Source organism: Leptodactylus fuscus, chromosome 3, assembly GCF_031893055.1.
Source record: "Leptodactylus fuscus isolate aLepFus1 chromosome 3, aLepFus1.hap2, whole genome shotgun sequence".
In the NCBI taxonomy this organism is placed as follows: Eukaryota; Metazoa; Chordata; class Amphibia; order Anura; family Leptodactylidae; genus Leptodactylus; species Leptodactylus fuscus.
In genome coordinates, this window is record NC_134267.1 from 133,650,832 (window position 1) to 133,678,495 (window position 27,664).

The 27,664-nt window shown below is 39.6% G+C and overlaps 1 protein-coding gene across 1 annotated transcript in view; it reads right to left on the bottom strand.

The window, feature by feature from the left end:
* Positions 1-2,060: 2,060 nt before the first annotated feature.
* The window catches only part of PHF3 (PHD finger protein 3), a 54,693-nt gene continuing 29,089 nt past the window's right edge, over positions 2,061-27,664 (bottom strand). The window contains exons 6-16 of the mRNA XM_075268373.1: positions 26,874-27,051; positions 23,862-24,015; positions 18,310-18,466; positions 18,077-18,193; positions 16,582-16,710; positions 14,086-14,218; positions 13,396-13,591; positions 10,318-10,474; positions 8,521-8,610; positions 6,746-6,941; positions 2,061-4,911 (exon numbers count right to left, since the gene is read on the bottom strand). Of these exons, the coding sequence (XP_075124474.1) occupies positions 2,852-4,911; positions 6,746-6,941; positions 8,521-8,610; positions 10,318-10,474; positions 13,396-13,591; positions 14,086-14,218; positions 16,582-16,710; positions 18,077-18,193; positions 18,310-18,466; positions 23,862-24,015; positions 26,874-27,051 (3,567 nt within the window). The 3' untranslated portion in view covers positions 2,061-2,851. The remainder of the gene's footprint in view (positions 4,912-6,745; positions 6,942-8,520; positions 8,611-10,317; positions 10,475-13,395; positions 13,592-14,085; positions 14,219-16,581; positions 16,711-18,076; positions 18,194-18,309; positions 18,467-23,861; positions 24,016-26,873; positions 27,052-27,664) is intronic.

A 27,664-nucleotide genomic window follows, 5' to 3' on the forward strand; every position in this document is an offset into this window, starting at 1 on the left:
CACTGTGCAAGCAATCATATTGAAATAGAAGGAGTATCAAACCACTGCAAATCTACCAAGACCCGGCCGTCCCTCTAAACTTTCATCTCAAACAAGGGGAAGACTGATCAGAGATGCAGCCAAGAGGCCCATGATCACTCTGGATGAACTGCAGAGATCTACAGCTGAGGGGGAGAGTCTGTCCATAGGACAACAATCAGTCGTGCACTGCACAAATATGGCCTTTATGGAAGAGTGGCAAGAAGCAAGCCATTTCTCAAAGATATCCATAAAAAGTCTTGTTTAAAGTTTGCCACAAGCCACCTGGGAGACACCAAACATGTGGAAGACGGTGCTCTGGTCAGATGAAACCAAAATCCAACTTTTTGGCCACAATGGAAAATATGTTTGGCGTAAAAGCAATACAGCTCATCACACTGAACACATCATCACACTGTCAAACATGGTGGTGGCAGCATCATGGTTTGGGCCTTCTTTTCTTCAGCAGGGACAGGGAAGATGGTTAAAATTGATGAAAAGATGGATGGAGCCATATACAGGACCATTGTGGAAGAAAACCTATTGGAGTTTGCAAAAGACCTGAGACTGCGACACAGATTTATCTCCCAACAAGACAATGATCTAAAACATAAAGCAAAATCTACAATGGAATGGCTGACAAATAAACGTATCCAGGTGTTAGAATGGCCAAGTCATAGTCCAGACCTGAATCCAATCGAGAATCTGCGGAAAGAGCAGAAAACTGCTGTTCACAAACGCTCTCCATCCAACCTCACTGAGCTCCAGCTGTTTTGCAAGGAAGAATGGACAAGAATTTCAGTCTCTCGATGTGCAAAACTGATAGAGACAAACCTCAAGCGACTAGCAGCTGTAATCACAGCAAAAGGTGGCGCTACAAAGTATTAATGCAAGGGGGCTGAATAATTTTGAACGGCCCATTTTTCAGTTTTTTATTTGTTAAAGTTTAAAATATCCAATAAATTTCATTCCACTTCACAATTGTGTCCCACTTTTTGTTGATTCTTCCCAAAAAAATTAAAATTTGATATCTTTATGTTCGAAGCCTGAAATGTGGCAAAAGGTTGAAAAGTTCAAGGGGGCTGAATACTTTCGCAAAGCACTGTACTTGCATAGGCTATTCCACACCCACCTTTTGTATGTAAATCGCTTCAGTGGCTTTTGAATGAGCCATTTTTTTTTCATGTGCTAATTAGCCTCTTGGTGCACTCCGGAAGTCTCATCGTGCACCCTCTGCTATTCTTTCCTATGTATGTGTACAGCACAGGCTGCTGCTGCTGATGACTTCCTATTTCCTGCTTGCACACACAGATAGGAGTGCTGGCTGGAAGCTAATTAGCATATGACTAGAAACGGGGTCATTCAAAAACCACTGAGGCAATTTACATACAAAAGGTATGTGTGGATTAGCCTTTCTAAAGGCTATGCAAGCATGTGCTTAGTTAAAAATGGCTTTTCCCAATTATAGAGCCCCTTTAAATAATTTGTAGATGACTGGGATCACACTCATAGGGCCACCACCAATCATAAGAAACTGGGGTCTTCTGCACCAATACCTGAACAGAGAAGGTGAAAGGCGTGACCTGCTCTACTGAGTTCAGTGTGATCAAAGGACATAGCTAAAGTCTAGTAGCCAGAGGATGTTCCTGCAGATCCTAACTGATCTGCAACATATCCCTTTGGATAGGAGATAAAGGGGTTTTCTTACCTGAAAAAATTAAGCATACAAATAATTATGTGGATATAAAAGAACAAGAAAAATATCCTGAATCAATTATATTAGGATGTTGTAGGTTAGGAAGTTAAAAATATCTTCAAGACAACCTAGTTTTAAAGAGAGTGCAATTAAAAACATTTTATGTAAGACGGCCTCTGTAACATTAGCCACCAAATGTTACCAGTGATTATTTTTAAATGCCAACAGGATGTTGTTTTAAAAAGGACAATCCACGTAGAAAAACATACTTTACATATAGAAAAGTCAAACGTTGCAATAAATGAGGAGAAAAAAAAAGGGGAAAACTTAAAGCAAATGCAAGAAATATTACTAAAACCTTTACTTTTGTAGAACAGGAATTAAACACAACATTACATACAGTGGAATGAGACAAAATATGTTAGTTTATCTTTAAAATCAAAATTTTCCTTAAAATATGTACATTTTACAGTATAAAAAATAGCAAAAACACAAGAATGTACAAGCTGAATTTTCAAGTATTTAAAGCACAAACAAAAATTTCTAAATTTAACTTACTAAGAAACTGAAGCTTGAAAGATTAGCCTATATACCCCTATGGCAAGTGCATTTCAAAGCTATAGTAACCGAACGGCTTTGACTCAGTAATTCATGATATAGTAAACTTTGATATGCTGAGAATAATAAGTAATTTATGGAAACTTAGGGGTTTTTTTTTTCCAAAAGTTTTTTTTGTTGTTTTCAACAGCACCAAATACTTATCTAAATTTCCAAGTAGGCATCTGTAGCGCTTCAGAATAATCTGATTTTAAAAACAGTGCAATTAAAAACATTTTGTGTAAAGAATTTTCTTTTAAAATGTTAATACAATAGCATGGAAAAACCTGCTTCATTCTACACAAAATTTCCAACTAAATATTACATGTTAGCATATTTAGAAAGAAATATATTGGATATTACAATTCCATTTGTGTAAAAGACATGTGAAATACATAGAAGATTAGTGAGTATTGAACATAAAATGGGCAATCAGGCTTACAACAGTTTGTGTCTGGGAAAAACACTGACAATTCATAGAAATTGATGGCACAACGAAGTAAGAGATAAAACTAACAGCATGAGTTTTTTCTTTTTCCTCTATCGCTTACTTTTCGTTTTATCACTGTGGTCCCTACTTCTGTCTTTGTGGTGCCGATCCCTGTCTTTTTCTTCTTCCCGATCTCTGTTTCTGTCCCTACTTTTTTCTTTATCATGAGAACGATCCTCACTTTTAGATTTATCATTTCTCCCTTCTTTACTTGACTTATCACTGTGAGAAGCTCGAGATCTCTCTTTTTCTCGGTGTGAATCATCACGGCTTTTCCGATCTCGGTCATGACTTCTCTCTTTGTCTCGGTCCCTACGTCTGCTTCTTTCAGAGTCTCTATCTCCATGCTTATCACTCCCAGATTCCTTATCGTGCCTTTTATCTCTCGAATAATGTGATTCACTATAAAATCTCTGCCTGTGCTCACTTCTGTTTCCTCGACTAGAACTTCTGTCAGACACGCGATCTTGCTTGTCCCAAGGATCACTGTGGCGTCTTTCTGGACCTCTGTGATCTTTGTGATATAACTTTTGTGGTGTTTGATACATGACTTGTTCTGTGTTTAAAAGGGGCCCAGTAGTAACATGTCCAAAAAACGGAGGTGTCGGTCCAGCCAACTGAATTGTAGAGTGCCAGGCAACTAATGGATTATGTATAGTGGATTCTGCAGATGGAAATCTAGGTGGTCTTGGAAAACCCATACCTAATGGTGTTGGTAAGAGAGGTGGTATATGCGGTGCATAGGGAAATAATGTATTAGCCTGCAAAGGAAAGCCAGGAGTGTGCTGGAATGGAAAAGCTGGGGGACTAGTCTTCAAAGGTAAAAATGGAGGTTGCTGTAACCTTAATGGAGAAAAGTTTCCTGAAAATGCAGGTGCTGGATTTTTGACAGAATTTTCAGAGTTTGGAGCATTAGATGTTTGTGCCTGGGATTTGTTTGCAGCCAAGGCTCGCCGAAATTGCTGGAGAGGATCTGTGTCGTCTATAAGGAGAACTGGAGGGAATTGCTTTTCAGAATTTGATTCTTTGGCTATTTCTGTTTCAACGTCTGTGGAAGAAGAAAGCAACAAACTGTTTTTTGGCTTATTCTTAGGTGACACTACATCTATTTCTTCATCAGAATGTTTTTTTGTTTTATTTTTCTTGTGGCGGGATGTACTATCAGGAGATTCCTTATTCTGGTATTCCAAATCTTTTGTATCTGAAGTATTATTATGACCTCTTCCAGCTGCTTGTCTCGGATCCCTTTTAGTATGCATTAACTTTGGAGATTTCACAGGGCTTGAACTAACATCCATAGCAACTACATTATTATCATCAGTATTCATTTTTGTAATTGTAATTGAAGACATATTTGAATTTGGTACAATATCATGCTTAACCTCATCTTGTTCTGCAAAAAGACTTTTATCTACTGTTTCCTCACCCAGAACATTCATTGTAGTCAAAAATGCCTCAGTGGAAACATCAGGAGGTTTATCTTTTAGAGAAAGCCCTAATGATGATCCAGGTAATGTAGTTATTGGAGTTGGGTCTTTTGGCTCTTCTGGTGTACTGGATGCTGTGTTCATTTCTATATCTAAATCTAGATCTAATGACTTTTCAGGTGTGACTGGTTCATCAATTTCTTGTTTTGTTTCTTCTCTTAGTGGCTTATTACTTGGTATAGATGGTTTACATTCATACGTATTTTCTGTAGTCCCTAACAGAGACTGTAATATATCATCAACAGGTAAAGGTTTATTAGCTAGGTCTAAAGTAGACTGTGGATTTTCCCATCCAACTAATACTCCTGGTAGAAATCGTAGTGGCTTTGGTGGATCGCGTTTAATTGCTTCTGGCACAGGTTCGACTGCTGTCTGTGGTTCCTCAGATTCTGAAACTTGTGCTCTGTTTCTATTCTTATGCAATACAGCAGTAAAAGAATTAAAAAAATCATTTTCATCATCTTCCTCATCGTCCTCATCATCAAGTTCAAGCCTACTCTTCTTCTCCGGGACATTTAGTAAGGAGCCTAAAGGCTCATCATCAATGCTTGTATTGTGTTGTCGTTTCACTTTCTGGCGAATTATCAAAGCCAACAGCAAATTTGGTCTACGAGCTTCTAGGCCTGAGGAGACAACAAACACATGTACATTTAGTATGAAGCCATATAAGAATACAAATAAAATATCAGTAAGATGCTATAATAATGTAATTACTATTCACATGAATGTGTGGCCACATTCCAACTTTTGATGTTTGAAATAGGCAGGGGAGCCCTGACAAAGAGTGCAAATTAACTACAAGTAAGGAGTGTACATGGTACTCAGTAAGCGAGCACTCTTCTGAATGTCATGGCCACTACACCCCATCATCTACCACCTTTACTTTTGAGTGAAGTGAGCACTAGAAAAGTTGTGTCCTGTTTCTTCTAATGTCTAGTAACATTCTAAACTCCTAAGCTCCCACAAATACTGTCTCTAGACATTTTTCTAAGATCTGCCAGAATAAAGAAATCTAGACACACAGAAGCTCCTTCCTTTCATTTACAGCACAAGTATACCCAGAATCCAAGCAAAAAAACAAACAAGCAAAACTTCCCTGCACCTCACATCATCAATATTTTTCGTGCTCCTCTTTTGTCTTATATCATAAAAGCATGAAAAAAAAAAAAAAAAAAACATTAGAAAAAGCCATGTATTCTTCTCCATTGCAGCAAACATGCTTTCTACCCCTCTCCCCCTGTAATGCTAGTGCATGTGAGTCAGGAAGTTTAAGAAGAAAAGGTGGGTTATAGGCTGCATATTTTATGCCATATGAAACAGATATGGTAACAGTACCAGCAGTTGTATCAGCAGTACCAGCAGTAGCATATACAAAGTGACAACTGGCTGTATCTCACTCACAGTGATAACAATACAACCCAATACAGCTCCACAGGGAAAATCACCCAACTTTCTCAAAGTGCTGAGTGACAGAAGTGTAGCTATGAAAATTCCCATTTTCCTATATCCCTGCAATATTATGCATGTTTTCCTTTCAGGAGCATTAATTAATAAATTTCTTGAGGGGTCTAGTTTTCAAAATGTGGCCACCAGTGTATGGCATATTGTTGTGTTCAGGAGAAAAATATTGCTTCATTATTCTCCTTTAACCAATTGTGTAGATGAGAAATTTGAGGCTAAAGCGACATTTTATTGGAAAAAAAGGCAATTTTCACATCCCAATTTCAATAAATTCAGTGAAAAACCTGCAGGATCAAAATACTAACTAATACCCCTTTATAAATACAGTGAATGGTCTAGTTTCCACTCCACAAATTCCAACTCCATTTTGTCTTAATTCCTGTTAAGCACTTATAGGGTTAAGATACTTTGTATCATTACTGCCATTGCTGCCTATGACCCATGTGGCACCTGTAAAGCAGAACTGCAGCTCAGACAGGGCAGCCTCCTCAATAATCATTTACAGAAAATTACATTTAAAAAAATCTACCATGAGAAAACAGAACCATTAGAGAAAAGGAATATTTTTCACTTACGCTAGGTTCACACCTGCGTTCAGCTGTCCGTTCTGTGGTTTCCGTCTTCTACATGCCAGAAGATGGAAACCACAGACCGGGTCCGGCCATGAGCGGCGGTGAGCGTTTTATGCTCTCTGCCGCGAAACCGTTTTTTTTAATCTGGACACAGAGTACTGCATGTCCGACTCTGTGTCCGGATTATAAAACCCGGTTTCGCGGCGGAGAGCATAAAATGCTCACGGCCGCTCACGGTCAGACATCTTTCTCACCCATTCAAATGAATGGGTGAGAAAGACTCCTGCAGGTTTCCGTATCCTGCCTCTGTTTTATGCAGGAAACGGAAACCTGAAGTACGGAGTGCCGGGCGCAGATGTGAACGAGCCCTTAGTATCAAATAGTAAAACAGTATAGGAATAAACTTCAAGTGCTCCAAACTTACCTGGCCCATCAAAGGGTACAAAGAAATGTGGAATTTTTTCAGAGGCACCTAGGGGAATGAGATACATGTCTTTCACCTGCCTCATGTTGTTTGCGACTACACCGTAACGTTTTCTGCTACTGAAGTAAGAATACAGCAGTGTGTAAGATATTTGATCTTCTTCTGTCTCTGGAGTAAATCGTATAACACAGGTCTCCTAAAAATAAAATAGTAGGTAACAAAAGTTTTAAAATGAGGAAGACTCACGTTAACCAATTTTAACTATCAAGCTGCAGAAGGTGTGCATTGGACTTTCATAGCATAATATTTATACAGACACATGATAAATAAACTCTAAATAAAATTTCTTTGTATGTGCCAGGAACACGGTCAGGACAGTACAGTATGGAGAAAGGTAGTTTTTTTTGGCTTAGCAGCAGAAACAGAGGTCTTAATTGGACATACCCCAAGTCTTTGGTGCAGCAGGGTAGTAGTAGTAAACACTGTGCTGGAATTTATATTGCCAAAATGGTACTGGTGTCAATGTTAGGGTGGATTCACACCTGCACCCGTGCCCACTTTAGGCAAATCCTGCCGAATGCCGTCTTCTGCCCAGAGAAACCGGACAGGGGACGGAAACCCGGCAGTCAGTTTTCAAACCCATTCACTTAAATGGGTTTGCAAAGTGACCGCCCGAGAGCGTTTTGTGCCTGTCCGCGGCGAAACCTTTTTTTTTTTTTTAACTGGACACAACGCTAGACATGCAGGACTTTGTGTCCGGTTAAAAAAAAACTGTTTTGCTCTTACCTCTAAGGATAATGGAGTATAGTTATAGAGGTGTAAATGCTGGAAATGTATACCAGCTTTGTGGTGATGTTTAATCTTACTTTTCTATATATTATACTGTTTATATATTCTACCGTTTTATACTGGCCACTAAGCCTAATAATATACTAACACTTTCTATTCACTAGTATGCACTTTACACAATTTTGTTCACTTTTCAGCAGCTATCCTACTGCATCACAGGCAGGAGTATGATTTAAGATAACAGCTCTATTATAGGATCCACTATCCACCTTTGTGAACAGGTCACATAGCATTTGTCAAGCTCTGCACTACAGAAAAAGGTTACTAAGTAGAGGCAAAGGCATCTTGATCTGTCATGTATGGATGAACAAACAGTGTTTAATAGGTAAAGTGTACAATATGCAGCAATACAAAATTGTGCAAGCAATCACATGTTGTGAGACTGTAAAAAAATTTGGAAATATTTTTAAAATAAATATTTTGATTTTGCAATCTCCATTGTAACAAGCCGTGTAAGAGCAAGTTTTCTGCAGGAAAAGCTGTAGTTTTTATGGGTACACTTCTGGAGTCCATTTAACTTTTTACTCCATTTTTGGGGAGGTTAACAAAAAAAAAAAAAACCTGTCTATTTATTCATTTATTTTTACAGCGTTCATTAAGTGGTCATTTCAGGCACAGCGATACCAATTATGTGTAGGTTTATGTATTTTTTTTTTTTTCATAGAGCAAAACTATGTCTTCTAGGAAAACTGAATTTTTTAAATAATTTTTAAATTTTTTTTAAACATTCTATTAATAACTTTTAGTTGCATTTTTATTATGGTCTTCTACAATGAACTAATAGCATGTGTATTACACCAAAATACTTCTGTATTGCAGGATATTGTACCCTGGCATGTAGTCTATAAGAGCCAGAACCACATTAAACTCTTTAAATACACATGTCTGTGAAATGTAGTTGTCTGCCAAACCCCATATTATATTACCTTTGTTCCAGAAGCCTTTATCTTTTCTACATAGTCCCAAACAGTTTGTGGTGAAATCCTTCCACCTACTTGTATGCTTTCAGGAAGGTCCTAGAAAATAAAATTAATTGAATGAATGAATGAAAATAAATAAACACTTGTGGGAATTAAAATAATTTTTTTTATATATCTGTAATATTAGGTTCATATTGAAACAGGCTGTCTCAGCTACACAGGAGTTCTGGGAGCAGAATGAGCTACTCAGTTTCCATAACTTTGAGACTTGCAGAAACATTTGTATCGGAATCAGTGGAGCAATGCCTATTAACCCCTTCCCAACATTCGGCATACGATAACAGTAGACCCAGTGACTTTAACTATGTACAGTAATATACAGTTGTGACCCAGAGCTAATGCCCTCAAAGACACCTCATGCATCCCTGTACAAAGAAATTTAACGTTAAGTGGTTAAATCATAAATAAAACTATAAAAAATTTGGTGTCTCCAAAATCATACCTACCCATAGAATACAGGTGACATGTAATTTTGTCTACAGTGAAAACAAAGCCCATAAAAAAGTCGTACAAACAGTTTTTCTTCAAATCCACCCCATTCAGAATTTCTTTTTTCAGCTTCCCAGTATATTGTACAGAATATTAAATGGTACCATGGGTGTAGAATTTGCTGTTACATACTCATTATGCTGCCACCTGTCATTCAGTGGTGGCGGAGGTAAAGAAGCTGTTACCAGTGTGCCAATTCCTAGCAGCCAATCTACTTAGGCTCTGCATAATAACAAAGAACACTGTGCCACCTCTTTACAAGCGGGTTGAGCTGGTAGGGCTTAACTACTGAGCATATATAACAACTAGCACAGGGTCCTCAAACTTTTCAAACAGGGGGTCAGTTCACTGTCCCTCAGACCTTTGGCGGGCCGATATATAGTTTAAAAAAAAAGTAAGATTATATGCTCCACAGTAGCTCCTCCCACAGTATTATATGCTCCACAGCAGGTCCACCCCACAGTATTATATGCTGCACAGTACACCCCCCACACTGTATTATATGCTCCTCTGTACGCCCTCCACACAGTATTATATGCACTTAGTATGCCCTCCCCCACACAGTATTATATGCTCTTCAGTATACCCCCCACACAGTATTATAAGATCCTCAATATGCCCGGCCCCCCACACACAGCATTATAAGCTCCTCAATATTCCCCCCCACACACAGTACAATATGTTCCTCAGTACGCACCCCCACACACACACAGTATTATATGCTCTTCAGTGCGCACCTACACCCACACAAACAAACACTTACCCATAAAGAGCCACCGTGCGTCGTCCTCTTTCAGACTGCATCGGGGCAGAGATCACACTTGTAGGTTGCATGGACCTTGGCCTACACTGACAGCTTTCAGTTGTACGTGGATTGGCACATACAACTGAAAACAGCAAAAGCTCACTAATGGGGAAGCCTGTACTGGATTCCCCGTTAGTGAGCGATCCAGGCGACGATGGGCGGGCTTCATACGCCGGGCCAGACATATTTCCTCGGCGGGCCGCATGTGGCCTGCGGGCCATAGTTGGAGGACCCCTGAACTAGCATTATGAATCCATACACTGCTTTGCTCTTACCTCTAAGGATAACTGAGTAAAGTTATAGAGGTGTAAAGTTCAGATACTGTCCTTGGCTTCTTAATATTATGACTCTTATAAATTACTATTGGTAATCTGATGTTTTAACATGGATATGATTTATTTAAATAAAGAAATAAATGTAACAATTGTAAAATAAATTAATTTCCAAACCTCTGATAAGTGCTCCAGCGACCCAGAAACCGGATAAGCCTTGATTATAAATTTTGCTACAGAAGGCATATTAAGAAATCCTTTCCAAATGTAGGTTAAACGGGCTAAAAAAGTAGATTCATCTTCAGCGGTGTCCGTAGTAGTAAATGATTCAGAGCTATAAAATTATTTAAAAGAAACATTTAACATCACACATTGAAAACGTTTCAATAACATACAAATAATATTCTGGTACCATTTTTTAACCCCTTAGCGACCAAGAACGTAATAGTAAGAGAATTAATAAAATGTATTCAATAAGTTTTAGGAACCCCTGAAATGGTGCCATTACAAAATGCATCTCTGCCTTCAAAAAAACAGCCCTCATCACCAGAAAAATAAAAAACAATATAGCTTGTGCAATGTGAAGAAAATAAATAAATAAATAAAAAAATCGCCAAATCATTAGAATACAACTGGCTCCAGCAGGAAGGGAAAGTATAAGCTGTGAGAGTGCATATCAGGGTATACCCCAGATTAAGAGCTTACAAGGGAAGGGAAACCAGAAGTGACCGCCCCTCAATCATAGGAGCAACTGGGTAAACAGGGAATTTGATGTTCCCAAAGTACTCCGCACAACTTACGTATTCACTTTTCACCATCTGCTGTGCGGGATATTACCTATTAGAGATGAATGCTCTAAAAGCTGTTGTGCATGGGATACCTGCTTATCAGTTTTTGGAGTTTATGTATCTGCTGAAACAAGCTGGGCAGAACACGTTGGGCACTGCAATGGTTTATCTCTGGAAAAATTGCAATATCAAACTTTTCATTATAAGTTGTGCATTCATTTCTGTTAATTAAATTAATACAACGCTCAAGGGTTAAAAATGATTGCTATGTCACTTGATAAATCCCTTCAGTGTTGTAGCTTCCAAAATGAGGTCACAAGTCTTCCAAGATTTCACTTTACTGGCAAATCAAGGGCTCAGCAAAAGTGGCATGACCTCCAAAAACCAAATTGTGCCTCAAAAACCATAATAGCTCTCGTTCTGTCCTTGGCTGTACTCAAACAACAGTTCACACCCACTTATTGCATTGTTAAGTACATTATCCTGGGTACAACAGTGTCATATATGTGGGTATAAGCTGCCATTTGGGCACACAGAAGGATGCATATGTGAAGGAGCGCTAGGGTCAATTCTTGGGAAATTCCAATTAATTGTCACCTTCAGGGCTCTGCAAAAACAACCTGTCACCCAGAAACTCCCTCTAAACCTATACCCAAAAGCTACAAAAGTGCAGTGCTCCTTCCCTTTTGAGCCCTGCTGTTTGCCCAAAAAGCAGCGTAAGCTCACATATACAACTTTTTTGAACTCTGGATATTCCACTTAATAGTTTTAGAATTGCGTATCCCTGATGACCTGCGTCCGCTTGAGTCATGTGGAGAGGAAAGTAGTTCATGAAATACTATCCTCTCTGCATGACTCATGAGGACAACGCACGCAAAACACATGGCCCCATTATAGTCTATGGGGTCCCCTGTGCTTTCATAAGCTCAACGCTTGTCAATGCGTTTGGTATACCGTTCGGGAAGGTGGGGGGTCCCCATGTGGATACTGAACGCAGATGTGAACCAGGCCTAAGAGTATTCCCTTTCTACTGAAAGTCAAAAAGAGTGCTAACCACAAATAGAAACTATCCACAAAAGATTAACCCCTGTCTACACTGCAGGATTTCTATAACACTACACAGGTTGTTAACTGAAGATTGGTGGAAGTCTGACATCTGGATCCCCACCTATCAGTTGTTTGAAAAGGCCAACACACACCCACATGAAATAAAACTACCTGATGACAATCTCTTAAACAGGAAAAAGAAAAGAAAAAAAGTCACATTTTAAAACATTTCAGTCAAATAACTTATACTAATACTGGGCTACATAAAACATTCGTTTTTATTTCATCCTCTTTAAAAAAAGGGTCAAACCTTGACCATCGGGGTACAGAAGATGGAATGATGCAAAGAAACAAACAGCGACGATCGTTTCGTGCTTAGTGCACTTCGTCAGGCTTCCTTTTTTTAAAGAGGATGAAATAAAAACGAATGTTTTATGTATCCCGTGGCGGGTGAGTGCCCTGTTTTCTACATTTCACATATGTCACTGCCTGTCTAGGTTTTTTCACAGTGAGCACCACCCTGGGATTTTATTTATTCCATGGTTTTTTGGCTGTTACAGCTGGAAGATTTGCCAATACTGACACAAGATTGTGAATACGAGCGCTGTTGCAGTAGTGCCGCTGACTACTTTGTTCTTTGCAAACTAATACTGGGCTAATTTGTGGTCCAGGTCTAGACACATTTTTGAATTTTTTTGTATGTGTGGATTTGAGGACTATAACATTTTTATCATTTGTGTTATTCAACTAATTTCTGTGTCTTTTTTCGGTGACACATAGGGCTTTATTTTTATGTTGTTTGTTTTTTTTTCATTTCCATATAAACAAAAGAGGTGGGAAAACGTGTCTGTTTTTCACTTTTTATTTTATAGCACTACTACTAAATAATTTTTTAAAATGGTTTTTCCGCTTTGTTGAGGAAATTTTAATTTTTTATGGAGTCGTTGGGGGTAGGGCTAGAACCTGTAATAAAGGCGCTTAATTGGCATATTATTTTATGTACTTTTTTATTATTTATTTTTTTACATTGTGTCACCATAATAGACCTTTGGGAAAACTGAATTTTGTTAGGGAGGACAATTTCCCCTGTAACTGGAGCTGGTAAATTTAGCCCCAGTTGCAGGAGGAATACAGCACTGATCTGGGTCTTGTAGGACCCAGCAGCTCTAGCAGACTCTGATAACAGGAGATCACATGAATGCTGGAGTCAGAGGGAAGCCGTGTCATGGTGGCGCCCATTGCTGCGTATACAGCGTTCATTGAGCGCTGTGTACACAGCGATCAGTGATAGCAAGGGACGGTACGTCAGCAAGTCCTTGCAGAACAAGAGAGGGACCGCCCGGACGTAAATAGTCTATGGGCGGTCCAGAAGAGGTTAAACACACTAAACACAGTTTGAATCACGTGAAACCAATTTTACCTGGTTGCAAAGAGGAATGTGTCCTTTGGAGAATCCAGTTTTTCTGTTTCTAACATGTCTACATCCAGAGAAGCAGGTAGAGTTAAAGCAGCCTCTGTTACATTATCAACTTCAATATCGGACAGCTTACGCATAGCACTGGTGGTCGATTTCACTTTCTTAGGCGATAGATCTTCCGCAGGAGGTGCCATACGCCCTTTAAAGTAATAAAATAACTTATTTAAATGTAATTAAAAGACATACCGTATATACTCGAGTATAAGCCGAATTATAAGCTGAAAAAGCCCCCCTCGGCTTATACTCGAGTCAAATTTTTTTTTTCTTTGGTTTCTATGACCAGCTGCGATAGTAATGTATAGAATCTCCCATAAAATAGTGAAAAAAAAAAAAAGAAGCTTTAAAAAAATATAATAAAAAAAATAGACGAGCACTATCAGGAGGGGAGGGGGCGTTCCTCGCCACTCTCACAGTACAGCGCTATAGGCACTGCTGTGAGGAAGGGCGTTCCTGACTGACCGTCAGAAACGCCCTTCTGACGGTGAAGAGTTACGGTACCGACACCGATAGCTTTTCACCGGGGGCACAGATCGTGAAAGCCGACAGTGTGCTGAATTCACTGGAGTAGCAGGAAATTGTAATGAAAAAGATCTACATGACTCCAGTAACAAATTGAGGCTTAGTTTTACAAACCTGTGCAAATTTTGCAATTCAAGTCAAAGAGATGATTTTTGTGCTGTGCTGTCGTATCTGATATAGAATCCACAGGATCTTCTTTTTCTTTCTCAGGTTCTTCTTCTTTCTCTAATGGTTTTGCAACTGATTCCTGCAATGTATGATCAACATTATCACTGCATTACAAAAAACGAATATGTAGACAAAGTGCTCCTGCAGTAACTCAATAATTAACCACATACTGGCTGGCCTCTTCTAGACCGTGATAACAAAACTACTTTTTGCATTTTTCCATTGTCACATACCAAACTCTATAGTTTAGGTTTTTGTTTTTGTCAATGTAATTGTATGAGGGCATGTTTTTTTTTTTTCAGGATAAGTGGTAGAGTTATTGGCACTACCATTGACCATTAATGGAGTGAAAGATTCCAGAAGAAAGAGAGAGATTAAATATTTTGGTAAGGTAAGGCTAGGTTCGACGGATAAAACAGTGGTTACCTGCAGACCCCATTGAGTACAATCAGGTCAGCCAGGTGTCCAACGTTTTTATACTGGCGGTTTCTCCAGCAGAGTTTCTATCTGGCGCAGATGTGAGCTTAGCCTTAGTAGTGACAGCCAGGGACAGAGACTGGAGAAGGTGTGAGGGAAAGGGTCACTAATGCAGATATTAGGGTGAGAAGAACAAAACAGCAGGGAGACGGCTTCTGTAACTGGACCAAAAGATGAAAATGAACAGGATGAAGTGTGGTAGTTGAAGGGGATCAATGGTGCCTGGGGATTGGGTAATTATTTTGTTACAGATCTTATCAATTTTGTCTTGGAAATATGTAGCCAATTCCTCAGTACAGAGGTCTGTCATAAGAATCTGCACCTTGGGAGTAAGTAAGGAATGAAAGGTTTCAAAGATGTTTTTAAGGTTATCTGTCTGCCACCCAACCCATGCTCTCTGTTCACTCAATGACCTAACACTTACATCCCCTATTAACAGAACCTCCCACGCTCCTATACAAGACTTTTCCCAAGTTGCACCACTTCTCTGGAATGCTCTATCCCGGACAATCAAATTAACTCCCAATTTCTACAGCTTCAAGCGCAAACTAAAGACACATCTTTCCAGACAGGCCTATCACAATTCCTAATGTAAACCCTTCTGTACCCTAATAAGAATCCCTAAAATGAACCCTTCTCTGTACCAGCTCCCACATTATCCCACATAAGATGCTGTTTCAGGCTAACTTTATATCCCCAGGCACCATCCACATGTTAAAGGAGAGGACTGGTGACAGCTCATAAAGTTTTATGTTTGTGTAATGACAGTAACCTCTATTACAAAATTGTCTGACCACTATATAAGCAATACTACCTCCGATGCTGCCCCTGCTACCTCTTGTGTCACCCGCTCTACCTCATAGATTAGAAGCTCTTGCGAGTAGGGCCCTCAGTCCCATTGTGTGAAAACACTATTTCTTTGTATTCCTTATCTTTGTATTTCTTGTATTTTTTTTCTGTATTTGAACCCTACAAATTGTACAGTGCTGCGGAAAATTTTGGCACTATATAAATAAAAGGTATTATTATTATTATTAATAAAGTGGTGAAATAGGCTTGTTTGGGGAGGTGAAGGGCATAGCAATAGATTTGGAGCATAAATCCCTGGTGTACGCCCACCACGCATACTATGTCTGGCTAACAATTCAGCTCTCCATCGCTGCTCCCATGCTAGCACCAATAGCTTGACTATTTCCATGCTGCCATGACATCTGCTGCCTAGATAACATGACAAACTTTCAAATGTGCTCACCGGCAGAAAACGGAAACCTGCATAATGGGGATCGGGCGCTGGTGTGAACCCGCCCTTACAAAGATGCTCAGTAGGATTTAGGTCAGGGCTCATTGAAGGCTATTAAGGCATTCAGAACAGTCCAATGTTTTCTTCTTAGCCATTCTTGGGTGTTTTTAGCTGTGTGTTTTTTGGGTCATTGTCCTGTTGCAAGACCCACGTTCTGCAACTGAGACCAAGTTTTCTGACACTGGGTAGCACATTTCTCTCTAGAATGCCTTAATAGTCTTGAGATTTCATTGTACCCTGCACAGATTCAAGACACCCTGTGCTAGATGCAGCAAAGCAGCCCCAGAACATAACACAGCCTCCTCCATGTTTCACAGTAGGGACAGTGTTGTTTACGAGATATAATTCATTTTTCCATCTGTGAACATAGAGCTGATGTGCCTTGCCAAAAAGTTCGAAATTCTCCCAGAAGCTTTGTGGCTTGTCAACAATTTTTATTTATTCTTACTTTTGCAGATTCATGTTATTTCTGTGACCATTGTGGGTTTTTCTTTCATTAAATGAGGGGTACCAACAATTTTGTCCATATGTGAATGTGGAAGACAGTAAGACAGTTGCCTATTTTAGACAGTGCTGATGCAGTTTTGTACCAAGAGTGAAGTAATGAAAAATTTCAAATACAAAAGATTGAAGAAAAAAAAAAGCAGAGAAGACAACAGATGTACCTCAGTATCAATGGCTTCAGGCTCTTTCATAGGAGCATCACTTTCGATTTCAATTTCCCCTTTATGTGTAATTTTGGTGATTGGACGGCGTTCAACTTCACGCTGTTCTTTTTCAATCATTTCAATGGTCTAAACAGGGAATAAAGTGCAAGTAAAAGAATGATCAACTGCTGCAAGGTCAATTGTAACCTCAGATGTTATTGAATGGTGAAAGCATAATGGTATGGAACTTGAGAAGGATTGGCTATTAAAAAATTATTGCAACAAAATGGTTTGTACAGGCATATAACTTGCCCTAGTATTGATTCTGTAACCTATCTGAAGTGTGTAACTAATCTGACAGTTTCAAAAGTGAAACCTAAAATTGTAAAATATCCCATAAAAAGTATGGATACTCAAGTAAGGATATGAAGTTCATAAAAAAGCAGTCTTAAATAATACAAGTATATACCGTATTTTTCAGACTATAAGACACACTTTTTTCCCTCAAAATTTTGGGGGAAAAGAAGGGTGCATCTTATAGTCCGAATGTGGCGCCTGGCACCCGCCGTAATAGAGAGGCGGATGTCGGCAAGGGATAGACGCCGGGGCCTGAGACATCGCTGCGCTCCTCTGCCCAGCATGAAGCCACCAGCGGGAGGAGTGATGCTATTCCGCTCCTCCGTCCCCCCGCCGCTGGCTTCATGCAGGGCAGAGGAGCGTAGCAATGTCTCAGGCCCGGCACCTGTGATGGCGTTTATCCTGTGCCGGCATCCGCCTCTCTAGTACAGCGGATGCCGGGTCTGCAATCTGTATTGGCGGCCCCTTCTCCCCCGGGGCCGGTCCCCACCGGCCCCGTACCTGTGAAGTTGCAGGCTGGCTCCTGCGCGGCGATATCGCAGGAGCCGACCTGTTCGGGTGACAGCCGGGAGCCTAATGAGGCTCCCAGGCCTGTCACTGCTATATATTAGTATTGCGGCTGGGTCTATGACCAGCCGTAATACTAATAGACAGAATGTCCCATAGACGGCAATACAGTTGTATTGCCGTCTATGGGACTTGCAATCAAGTGACCGCAGGTTCAAGCCCCCGGGGGGGAAATAAAATAGTAAAAAAAAAAAAAAAAAACTTTAAAAATATATAATTAAAATATGAAATAAATAAAAGTTCTAAATCACCTCCTGTCCCTAGAATATATCTATAAAAGTAGAAAATCATATATCATAAACCACCGGGTTTTTTTTTCAATACAAGGTGATCTAAGCAATAGATATTCCCCAAAATGGTATAACTAAAAAGTACATCTGGCCCCGCAAAAAAAAAAAAAAAAAACATTCTATGCGTCCCCGTACAGCTGCAGGGTCACCTGTCAATGTGGCCTTGCAGCTGTTGCAAAACTACAACTCCCATATATTAAATATTTTACCATTTTTTGCTTCAAAATTTTTTTCCCCTATTTTCCTCCTCTAAAACTTAGGTGCGTCTTATAGTCCGAAAAATACGGTAAATATCTTACATGTCTATTTTCACGCTGCCTCCATGCTGCCAGCTCTCTAGAGGCCAATTCTTCTGGTGTCATCTTGATCAAATGTTCAGGGGTGATGTCTCCCTTTAGCACTCTCTTGTACAGCACCTGGTAAATCAAAATGAAAGTAAAATTACATACCCATTTTCCATCTAACTATATCAACAGAGAAAAAGTCTTCAATCGTGTAGTAAATACTATGCTTAGATTACAAAGAAACTTACATTGTTTTTAGGATCTTTCAAATTAAACATTAAGCTTCTGTACTTATTTTTGTATTTAGCGTCTGTGTCTCGATAAAACGAAAACAGTTCCTTTTCAATCTTTGCCGATACTTTTGTAGCTCTTTCTTCGGGAATCTTAGAATTCGACTCCAAAAGCCTAATAAAATGAATAAAAACATCTTTAGAAATGTTGTTTGTTCAGATCAACTAAATTCTAGGCTTTTTCTTGTTACTAAGGGGGGGTTGACAAACCAAGAACCTGGATATAGTTATAGCTACAGTCAGTTTGGGGGTCGCAAGAGTTGTCACTAATAAGTGACACACTGATTAATTCCAGGCTATTTCTCATTACTGAGGGGAAGGGGGTCTCAAACCAAGTACCTGGATATATTTATAACTGCAGTCAGTTTTGAGGCCACAGGAACGGTCACTATTAATTAACACACTGATTAAATACCGGCTATTTATCATTACTGGGAGGGGACAAAATACAGTAGTTATAACTCGCCCCATTTTTCAAACTGACATGTGCCACTTTATATGGCAATAACTTTGAGATGCATTAACTTACCCACGTGTTTTTGAGATTGTTTTTTGTGATACATTGCGGTTCATGTTTATGGTAAACTTTGAACAATATTTTTTGCATTCATTAAAACAATAAAAAAATAGGAAATTTGATGGAAATTTGTAGAAATTTTCAAATACATTAATAAATATTATCTAACATATTTCTTTTTTATATTGGCATTATCTTTTAATCGTCCTTTAATTTACTTTGAACATTATAAAGCTTACAACTGTAACAGCATTTTCCAGATTTACAAGAAAATTTCCCAAAAACACTTGTTAGGGACCACTTCAGTTAAAGAGGACCTTTCATGATTTGGGGCACAGGCAGTTCTATATACAGTACTGCTGGAAATCCGACAGTGCGCTGAATTCAGCGCACTGTCGGCTTTCCCAATCTGTGTCCCGAGTGAAGAGCTATCGGTCCCGGTACCGTAGCTCTTTACAGTCAGAACTCCCCGCTCACACTGTACAGCGCGATAGGTGCTGCTTTGAGAAAGGACGTACCTGACTGAATGTCAGGAACGCCCTTCTGACTGTAAAAAGCTAAAGTACCAGGACCGAAAGCTCTTTACCTGGGACACAGACCAGGAAAGCCGACAGTGCGCTGAATTCAGCACACTGTCAGCTTTCCAGCAGTATATAAAACTGCCTGTGCCCCAAACCATGAAATGTCCTCTTTAAGAAGGGATTTAAAAGAAAAAGAAAAAAAAAATACATTAATCACTCCCATTTTAACAACTGCATTCCTCAAATCATATACATTCCTAAAACGTTTAAATGGGCTATCCCAGGTACAAAAAAAGTTGTATATGTGGGTGTAAACTTTTGTTTGGGCACACAGCAGGGCTCTGAAAGGAAGGAGCACTTAGCTTTTAGCTTTTGGAGAATAGATTTAGAAGGACTAGTTTCTGGACACCATATTGTGTTTGCAGAACACCAAAGGTTCCAGCAAACTGGAATTCCCCAAGAAGTGACCCCATTTTGTAGGAGACACTTTGGGGTCTTCTACTTGGTTTTTGGACACTATATCATGTTTGCAATCTAAATCTGTGCTCCAAAAACTACCCAGTGCTCCTTCACATCTGCGCCCTGTTGTGTGCCAAAATAGGAGTTTATGCACCGATGTATGACAATGTTGTACCCAGAATACACACTTAATAATCTTATATATGTGGGTATAAACTGCTGTTCGGGCACAGAAGGGAAGGAGCGCTATTTGATTTTTGGAGCATGCCACTTTTGCAGAGCCCCAAATTACCTGTAAAGTGGAATACACAGACATGTTGTCCCATTTTGTAACCTATATTCCTCAATGGATTTATGAAGCAGCTTAGTGAGCATTTTTAAACCTCTTTGTGGAATATAAATTAACACAAAACCTGGAGATTAAAATGTTCACTATACCCCTGGATAAATTCCTTCAGGGGTGTAGTTTCAAAAATGATGTCACATTTCAGAGAACTCATGTTACTGGCATTTCAGGAACTCTGCAAAAGTGGCATGGCGTCTAAAAACAAAAAACTGTGCTCCAAGAACTAAATAGTGCTCCTTCCCTTATGTGCCCAGCTGTGTGTCCACACAGCAGTTTATACGGACATATGATATCAAGTACATAATTCCCGGTACAAAAGTGTCATATACACTCACCGGCCACTTTATTAGGTACACCTGTCCAACTGCTCGTTAACACTTAATTTCTAATCAGCCAATCACATGGCGGCAACTCAGTGCATTTAGGCATGTAGACATGGTCAAGACAATCTCCTGCAGTTCAAACCGAGCATCAGTATGGGGAAGAAAGGTGATTTGAATGCCTTTGAACGTGGCATGGTTGTTGGTGCCAGAAGGGCTGGTCTGAGTATTTCAGAAACGGCTGATCTACTGGGATTTTCACGCACAACCATCTCTAGGGTTTACAGAGAATGGTCCGAAAAAGAAAAAACATCCAGTGAGCGGCAGTTCTGTGGGTGGAAATGCGTTGTTGATGCCAGAGGTCAGAGGAGAATGGCCAGACTGGTTCGAGCTGATAGAAAGGCAACAGTGACTCAAATAGCCACCCGTTACAACCAAGGTAGCCAGAAGAGCATCTCTGAACGCACAGTACGTCGAACTTTGAGGCAGATGGGCTACAGCAGCAGAAGACCACACCGGGTGCCACTCCTTTCAGCTAAGAACAGGAAACTGAGGCTACAATTTGCACAAGCTCATCGAAATTGGACAATTGAAGATTGGAAAAACGTTGCCTGGTCTGATGAGTCTCGATTTCTGCTGCGACATTCGGATGGTAGGGTCAGAATTTGGCGTCAACAACATGAAAGCATGGATCCATCCTGCCTTGTATCAACGGTTCAGGCTGGTGGTGGTGGTGTCATGGTGTGGGGAATATTTTCTTGGCACTCTTTGGGCCTCTTGGTACCAATTGAGCATCGTTGCAACGCCAAAGCCTACCTGAGTATTGTTGCTGACCATGTCCATCCCTTTATGACCACAATGTACCCAACATCTGATGGCTACTTTCAGTAGGATAATGCGCCATGTCATAAAGCTGGAATCATCTCAGACTGGTTTCTTGAACATGACAATGAGTTCACTGTACTCCAATGGCCTCCACAGTCACCAGATCTCAATCCAATAGAGCATCTTTGGGATGTGGTGGAACGGGAGATTAGCATCATGGATGTGCAGCCGACAAATCTGCGGCAACTGTGTGATGCCATCATGTCAATATGGACCAAAATCTCTGAGGAATGCTTCCAGCACCTTGTTGTATCTATGCCACGAAGAATTGGGCAGTTCTGAAGGCAAAAGGAGGTCCAACCCGTTACTAGCATGGTGTACCTAATAAAGTGGCCGGTGAGTGTATGTGGGCATAATGAAGAATCACAGAGGAGGGAAAATAAGGATATTGTAAGCCGATGACTGGTCAGGTAATGGAGGGGGTGTATATCTCACCCAGACTACTCAGGTGGGTGAGATGAGAAAACTTCAGGAATGTTTGTTCTCAGCAGACAACTTTCGTCTGCTGAGCATTTTGGTAAATGCTCAGTATTGGGCTGGATTTTTAGGAATGACAGGTAGGTTTGGTAGTGGGACCTGTCATTCCACCCCCCTCCAGTCCACACTTTGGGGATGTACTGGCAGCGACTCAGCTGCAGAGAGTCTCCTCGTCAAGGAGGCTTTAGAAGTTGCTCCAGTAGCAACACTTTGGCAGAGCTTGGCTGGAGAGCTGACAGAGAGGTCATATTTTTGGAGCTGTGTCCTAAGTGATTCAACTGGCTTTTTGATTTCTGTTATCCTAGGTGAGGTAACCTATTCTATGTTTAGTTAGAGCCTAGCTGGGCAGGTATTTATTTTTGTATTGTTTCCTTTGTTGCTGCACTACCTTTTTTGAGTGAAAATAAAACTACTTTTGTTTTGGACTAAACAAACTGGACTTGTGTGTCTATGCCACCCCACCTAGCAACCCCAGATCCTAACAATATCTATAAAAGGCTTATATTATTCACACCCTAAATGTCAAAAACAAAAAATATACAAAACAAATACCACAGGGTCTGACTCTTTGGGTCAATAAGACAGTAAATTCTTCCAATTCATCTATGAAATTGCAATTTCATACCAAGTAAAAATACCTTTTCAGAAAGACCACCATGTATCAACGGTTTCACTAATGAATAGTCAGTTATATTCCGTAAATGGTGAACTACCAATTGAATACAAATAGAAATTAATTATCACCTGACTGCAGTTATAACTACATCCAGGTACATAGTGTTTCACACTGCTTAGTAATGAGAAATTAGCAAAAATGCAGTCCTTGATGATCCTTTCAAGTAAATGGGAACAGAGCATTACATAAGGTACAGAACTATTGACTGACAGCGAGCACAGGTCTGTACACTGCTGTATTTCACAGAGCGAAGCTTCCGCTATCAGACAATTGGTAGTGTTTTCAGCCTTTTCTGATCTGACACAGATAACCTACTGTTATCAATATCTAAAATACCTTTAAACATTTTAAAGGGGTTGTCCCATCTCAAGGATCCTATCTTTACTGCTAGCTTATGTGGATTTAAGACTTTTCCTAAATACATTGCTTAAGCAAAACTGCTTTGTTTGTTATCTTAATTTATTCACTTCATTGTTTACACTGTGTTTCCATAACCACCTACCTGGGGGTAGTCTTATCTCTCCGCGGAGAACAAGTGATGTAGCTACCTGCTCTCAGGGAGGGGAGGGAGGGCTGAGTACTCGGTGCTTGTATTTCTGAGCTCTTTATCTCTCCACCCAGGACACGTGACGTAGCTCCCTGCTCTCAGGAGAGGAGGGGGAGCTGAGTGCTCGGAAAAGCTTGTATTTCTGAGCTGTTTATCTCTGGATCTTCCAGTTATCAGTCAGCTTGAATTTTGCTAATAAGGGCTGAGACAGGGAGTCCATTAAACACAGACCTAAAAGTGAGTATATTGCAAACTGACCCGTGGTCCTGTAGCATGTAAGTATTGGATTTTCATCACCTAACAAATCCACCTCTGCTACATAAGCTTCATAATGTGCATATTCCAGTGATACTGTGCTAATTTAGTTACAACCCTCCCTCATTACTGACTGCAAACATGTACTGCTATGAAGCGAGAGCTGGCTTTGTCTGTGAGATAGCAAGTGAAACCCCGCCCACCAATTTACCGAGAAAACCAGGAAGTGAACAGATCACACAGCCTGCATCGTGATGAACAAAGGAGTTAGGAATACCCCTTTAAGGGAGGTGAAACATGTTTTTAAACTAGGGAACTGTAAATTGTCTACACACAAAACAGATACTTTTCTCATATAACCATATTGGAGGTAACATAACAATAAGCTGTACAGCTTTTATCATAAGCCATACAGAAGTGCCACTAGAAAAAAAAAAAGCATCCAACAAAACGTTTTTTTAAACAATACATGGTACGCTACATTTTTTATATAAGAGATTAGCATACCTCTTTACTAATATATCCTTTAGAGAGTGACGAACACTTTGTCTTATTTGTTCAACAGATGGTTTTGGTGTTGATGGAGAAGTAACAGAAACACCAGATGATGACCCTTTCCTTTCTGGTTTTCTTTTCTTTATATCTATCTTTTCAGTAACACCTGTATAAAAAGCAAACAGAATATGTGTTACTATAACAATTTTACGAAATCAGTCAACCATTAATACCATGCACTGTAGTATTTAAAACAACACTCCGTTGGTTTGATTTTATTTCATTATGTACCTATTGCCCTGATTTTACACACACACACACACACACACACACACACACACACACACACACACTCTAAGATAAATAGAATATATGAATATGGGGCTCACAATTTACATTAAAAAAAGGAGAATCACATGGATAAGTTAAATTTCTAAAGTTATTCCCATATAAAATGGCATATGCCTAATTTGAAAAATTGGGCTTTGTCTTGAAGGTCAAAACTGGCTGCGTCCTTAACCCCTAACCCCCTCCATGTGACATTTCAGAATGGAGTGGTTTTCAAGAAAAAGTGCATTTGCTCGACTTTCTTATGGTCTTAGTTTTCTCGGTATTCACTCTGCAGCCAATATGACATGTCACCTATATTCTAGGATTTGGTACAATTCCGGGGAATGAATATATATATATATATATATATATATATATATATATATATATATATATATATATCGTATATACTCGAGTATAAGCCGACCCGAATATAAGCCGACCCCCCCTAATTTTACCACAGAAAACTGGGAAAACTTATTGACTCGAGTATAAGCCTAGGGGGGAAATGCAGCAGCTGCTGGAAAATTTCAAAAATTAAAATGGTCAGAGTTTTTGGGTGCAGTAGATGCTGTGAAAGGGGAGGGGGTGTTTTGGTTGTCTGTCTGGCCCTTCCCTGAGCTTGAGGACTGTTTTTTCTTCCCCTACTTGGAATTCAGTCTGACTGAATATAGGGGATCTGCAATGCTCCTATTAACTCCTTCCCGACATAACAGGAGCACTGCAGATCCCCTATATTCAGTAGACCGGGCACTGTCAGACACAGGGATACCTAATGTGTATGTGTTTCACAGTCATTTTCTACTTTTGTATGTATTCTAAGGAAAGTGAGAGTGATTTAGAACTCTTTTTTTTTTTTTAAATCTTCTTTTTTTTTTGCACTGTTTTATTGGAGATTCTATACATTGATATTGTGGCTGGTCACAGACCTCCTCCTAAAAAAAAAAAAAAATGTGTGTGTGTGTGTGTGTGTGTATATATAATATGTATGTGTACTGGAATTTGTAAGGTTTTTTTTTTTTGTTGTTTTTTTTTTTTTGGGGGGGGGGGTGTCCAGGTGTACCTCTTATTTATACCATTTGGGGGAATGCCTATTGATTTGATCACTTTTTACACTAGAAGCATGGATCCTCAATGTACAGGGAAAGTAAAACTTAATATTTAATTTACCAATTAAAATATTAACAAAGTGCTATAAGACAATCAAACAACATCTTTTAAAAGAAATTGGAACAGTCTTTTTTTTCGTTATGTAGATTGTGAGCCCCATATAGGGATCACAATGTACATTTTTCTCCTATCAGTATGTCTTTGTATAATGGGAAGAAATCCACGCAAACACGGGGAGAACACACAAACTCCTTGTAGATGTTGTTCCTGGCGGTATTTGAACTCCAGGACTACAGCGCTGCAAGGCTGCAGTGCTAACCACTGAGCCACCATGTTGCCCCTAAGAAATTGGAACAGTCTTACCAATTCCAGGAGTGGGTTGAAACTAATCAATGTGGGGGCCAAAATCACATGAAACCAGCAAGGGAATCAAGGTTCAGGTCAAAAGATATATAACCTGCACTCTCCCTATTAAACCAAAAGAATTTGACTTGCACCCTAACAAGGGTAGTCCCAATCCTTGCCCTCAACAATCCTACATACACCTTCGTCTGACGCGTTTTGCTACCCCATAGCAGGTGCTCATCAGGGAGATATGATGGATGAATCTGATAATTCCATACAAAGAAGATCGCTACAACTCCATGTGTGGAGGGCTATGTTCACTCTAACAGTGGTGAACGTAACTCATTTCACTTTGATTAATTTTCTTCAAATTTTTATCAAAGGCGAAAGTGAAAAAGCGTCAGTCTGGCACTATTGATTTTTTTTTTTTGTATTATAGGGAAAAGGGGGGTGATTTGAACTTATAGGTTTGTTTTTTTTATATTTTGTAAAAGTTTTATTATTATAGTTTTTTTTAACCATTTTATTAGCCCTCCAGTGGGCTTAAAGGGGCTCTATCAGCAAAATTATGCTGAAATTATGCTTCGGAGAGATGCGCTACTACGCAGGCGCGGGATTTAAAGAGAAGAAGCCGGAAGACACGGAACCAGAGGGCGTCGCTCCAAGAAGAAAGAAGAGGCAGGCGTGCCCGAAGCTGACGTCGCATCCTTTATCCCCGCCCATGGCGCACGTTCAGGTAAGTTTTGCATATATGTTTTAATACTGTTATTTAAAAACGGGACCGGGATTAAATGTAACATTTACGGTGCCTGAATAGCCTTTTTAAAGGCTATTCACGCATATGTGGGGCTCTATTAGCATAATTTTGCTGATAGAGCCCCTTTAAACCTGAAATCATTTGACTGCAAGTCACATTGACAGCAATACACCAAAAAAACATCAATTCTAGATTTTTTTTGCCTGTATTTTCTTTTTAACAATGTTCTACAGTATTACTATTACCACTATCTGATGTTATAATAGCTTTCAAATAAATATCTGCACCGGCTGTGGTAGCTATGGGCATTCCACAGAATTTAATTCAAGTAATGGTGCAAATTTTCTAACAGAGCATTTTGCCATCAACTAAAACAACAAAATGACAGTGTGCTGCCAAATGCTGAAGAGTTCTGGATAGCGTGTGAAAAAGGTCATGTCTTTCACAATAAATATAAGGTACATGTACGATGCTTGTTTTACCAGGCTTAGTGGACTTCTCATCATGAGTTGAAGCAGTTGCCAAATCTTTTGAGGACTTTTCCCGTCTTTCCTCTGACACTCTGTGGACTGCTGTGGCGGAGTTCTTGCGATTAGAAATGTGTTGCCTCTTAATATCTGAATCCTTGTTTTCGGCAGAATGCCTACTATCTGCAGGGATCTAAGAGCAAAAATCACTTCAGAGGTAAAATTACAAAGTTGCAAAGCACTACTGAGCAAGAGAAAAAGCCAAATAAAACATGGTTCCCAATCGGTCTATAAAACCCATACTGCAAAATACACGTCAACACTGTTACATATCAGATGGATGCATATGGAGCATTAAAGTGACTGTCAGGTCTCATAGTGCAGGATATTATAGGGAGAGCAATACAGATTTCGAAAATATTGTTTTCTCCGATATGATTGCATGTAAAAAGTTAAAGCGTAACTAAACTCTCAGACAACCTTTGATTTCTGGTAGCATTTGTGTCATTAATAAAAGTTGTAATATACTTTAGCACCAAATTTTGAATAATGTCTATGAAATCCTGCATTTTTTTTTCAATTTTTCTGTTACTTCTGTATTGAGAGCTTTTCTTGCCTCTCACTAATTGTTACTGTGTATGGGAGAACAGGCTATGTAATATGTAGAGAATGAGGGGAGGGTCAACTGCAAGCAGACACTATAAAACGAACAATCTTGCATTTTGTGTCATATAAAAGAGTAGATTTTCTTCTTCCATGTGACATTAAGACTGCAGTGCTCTCTAAATTACTTCCAGAAATATCAC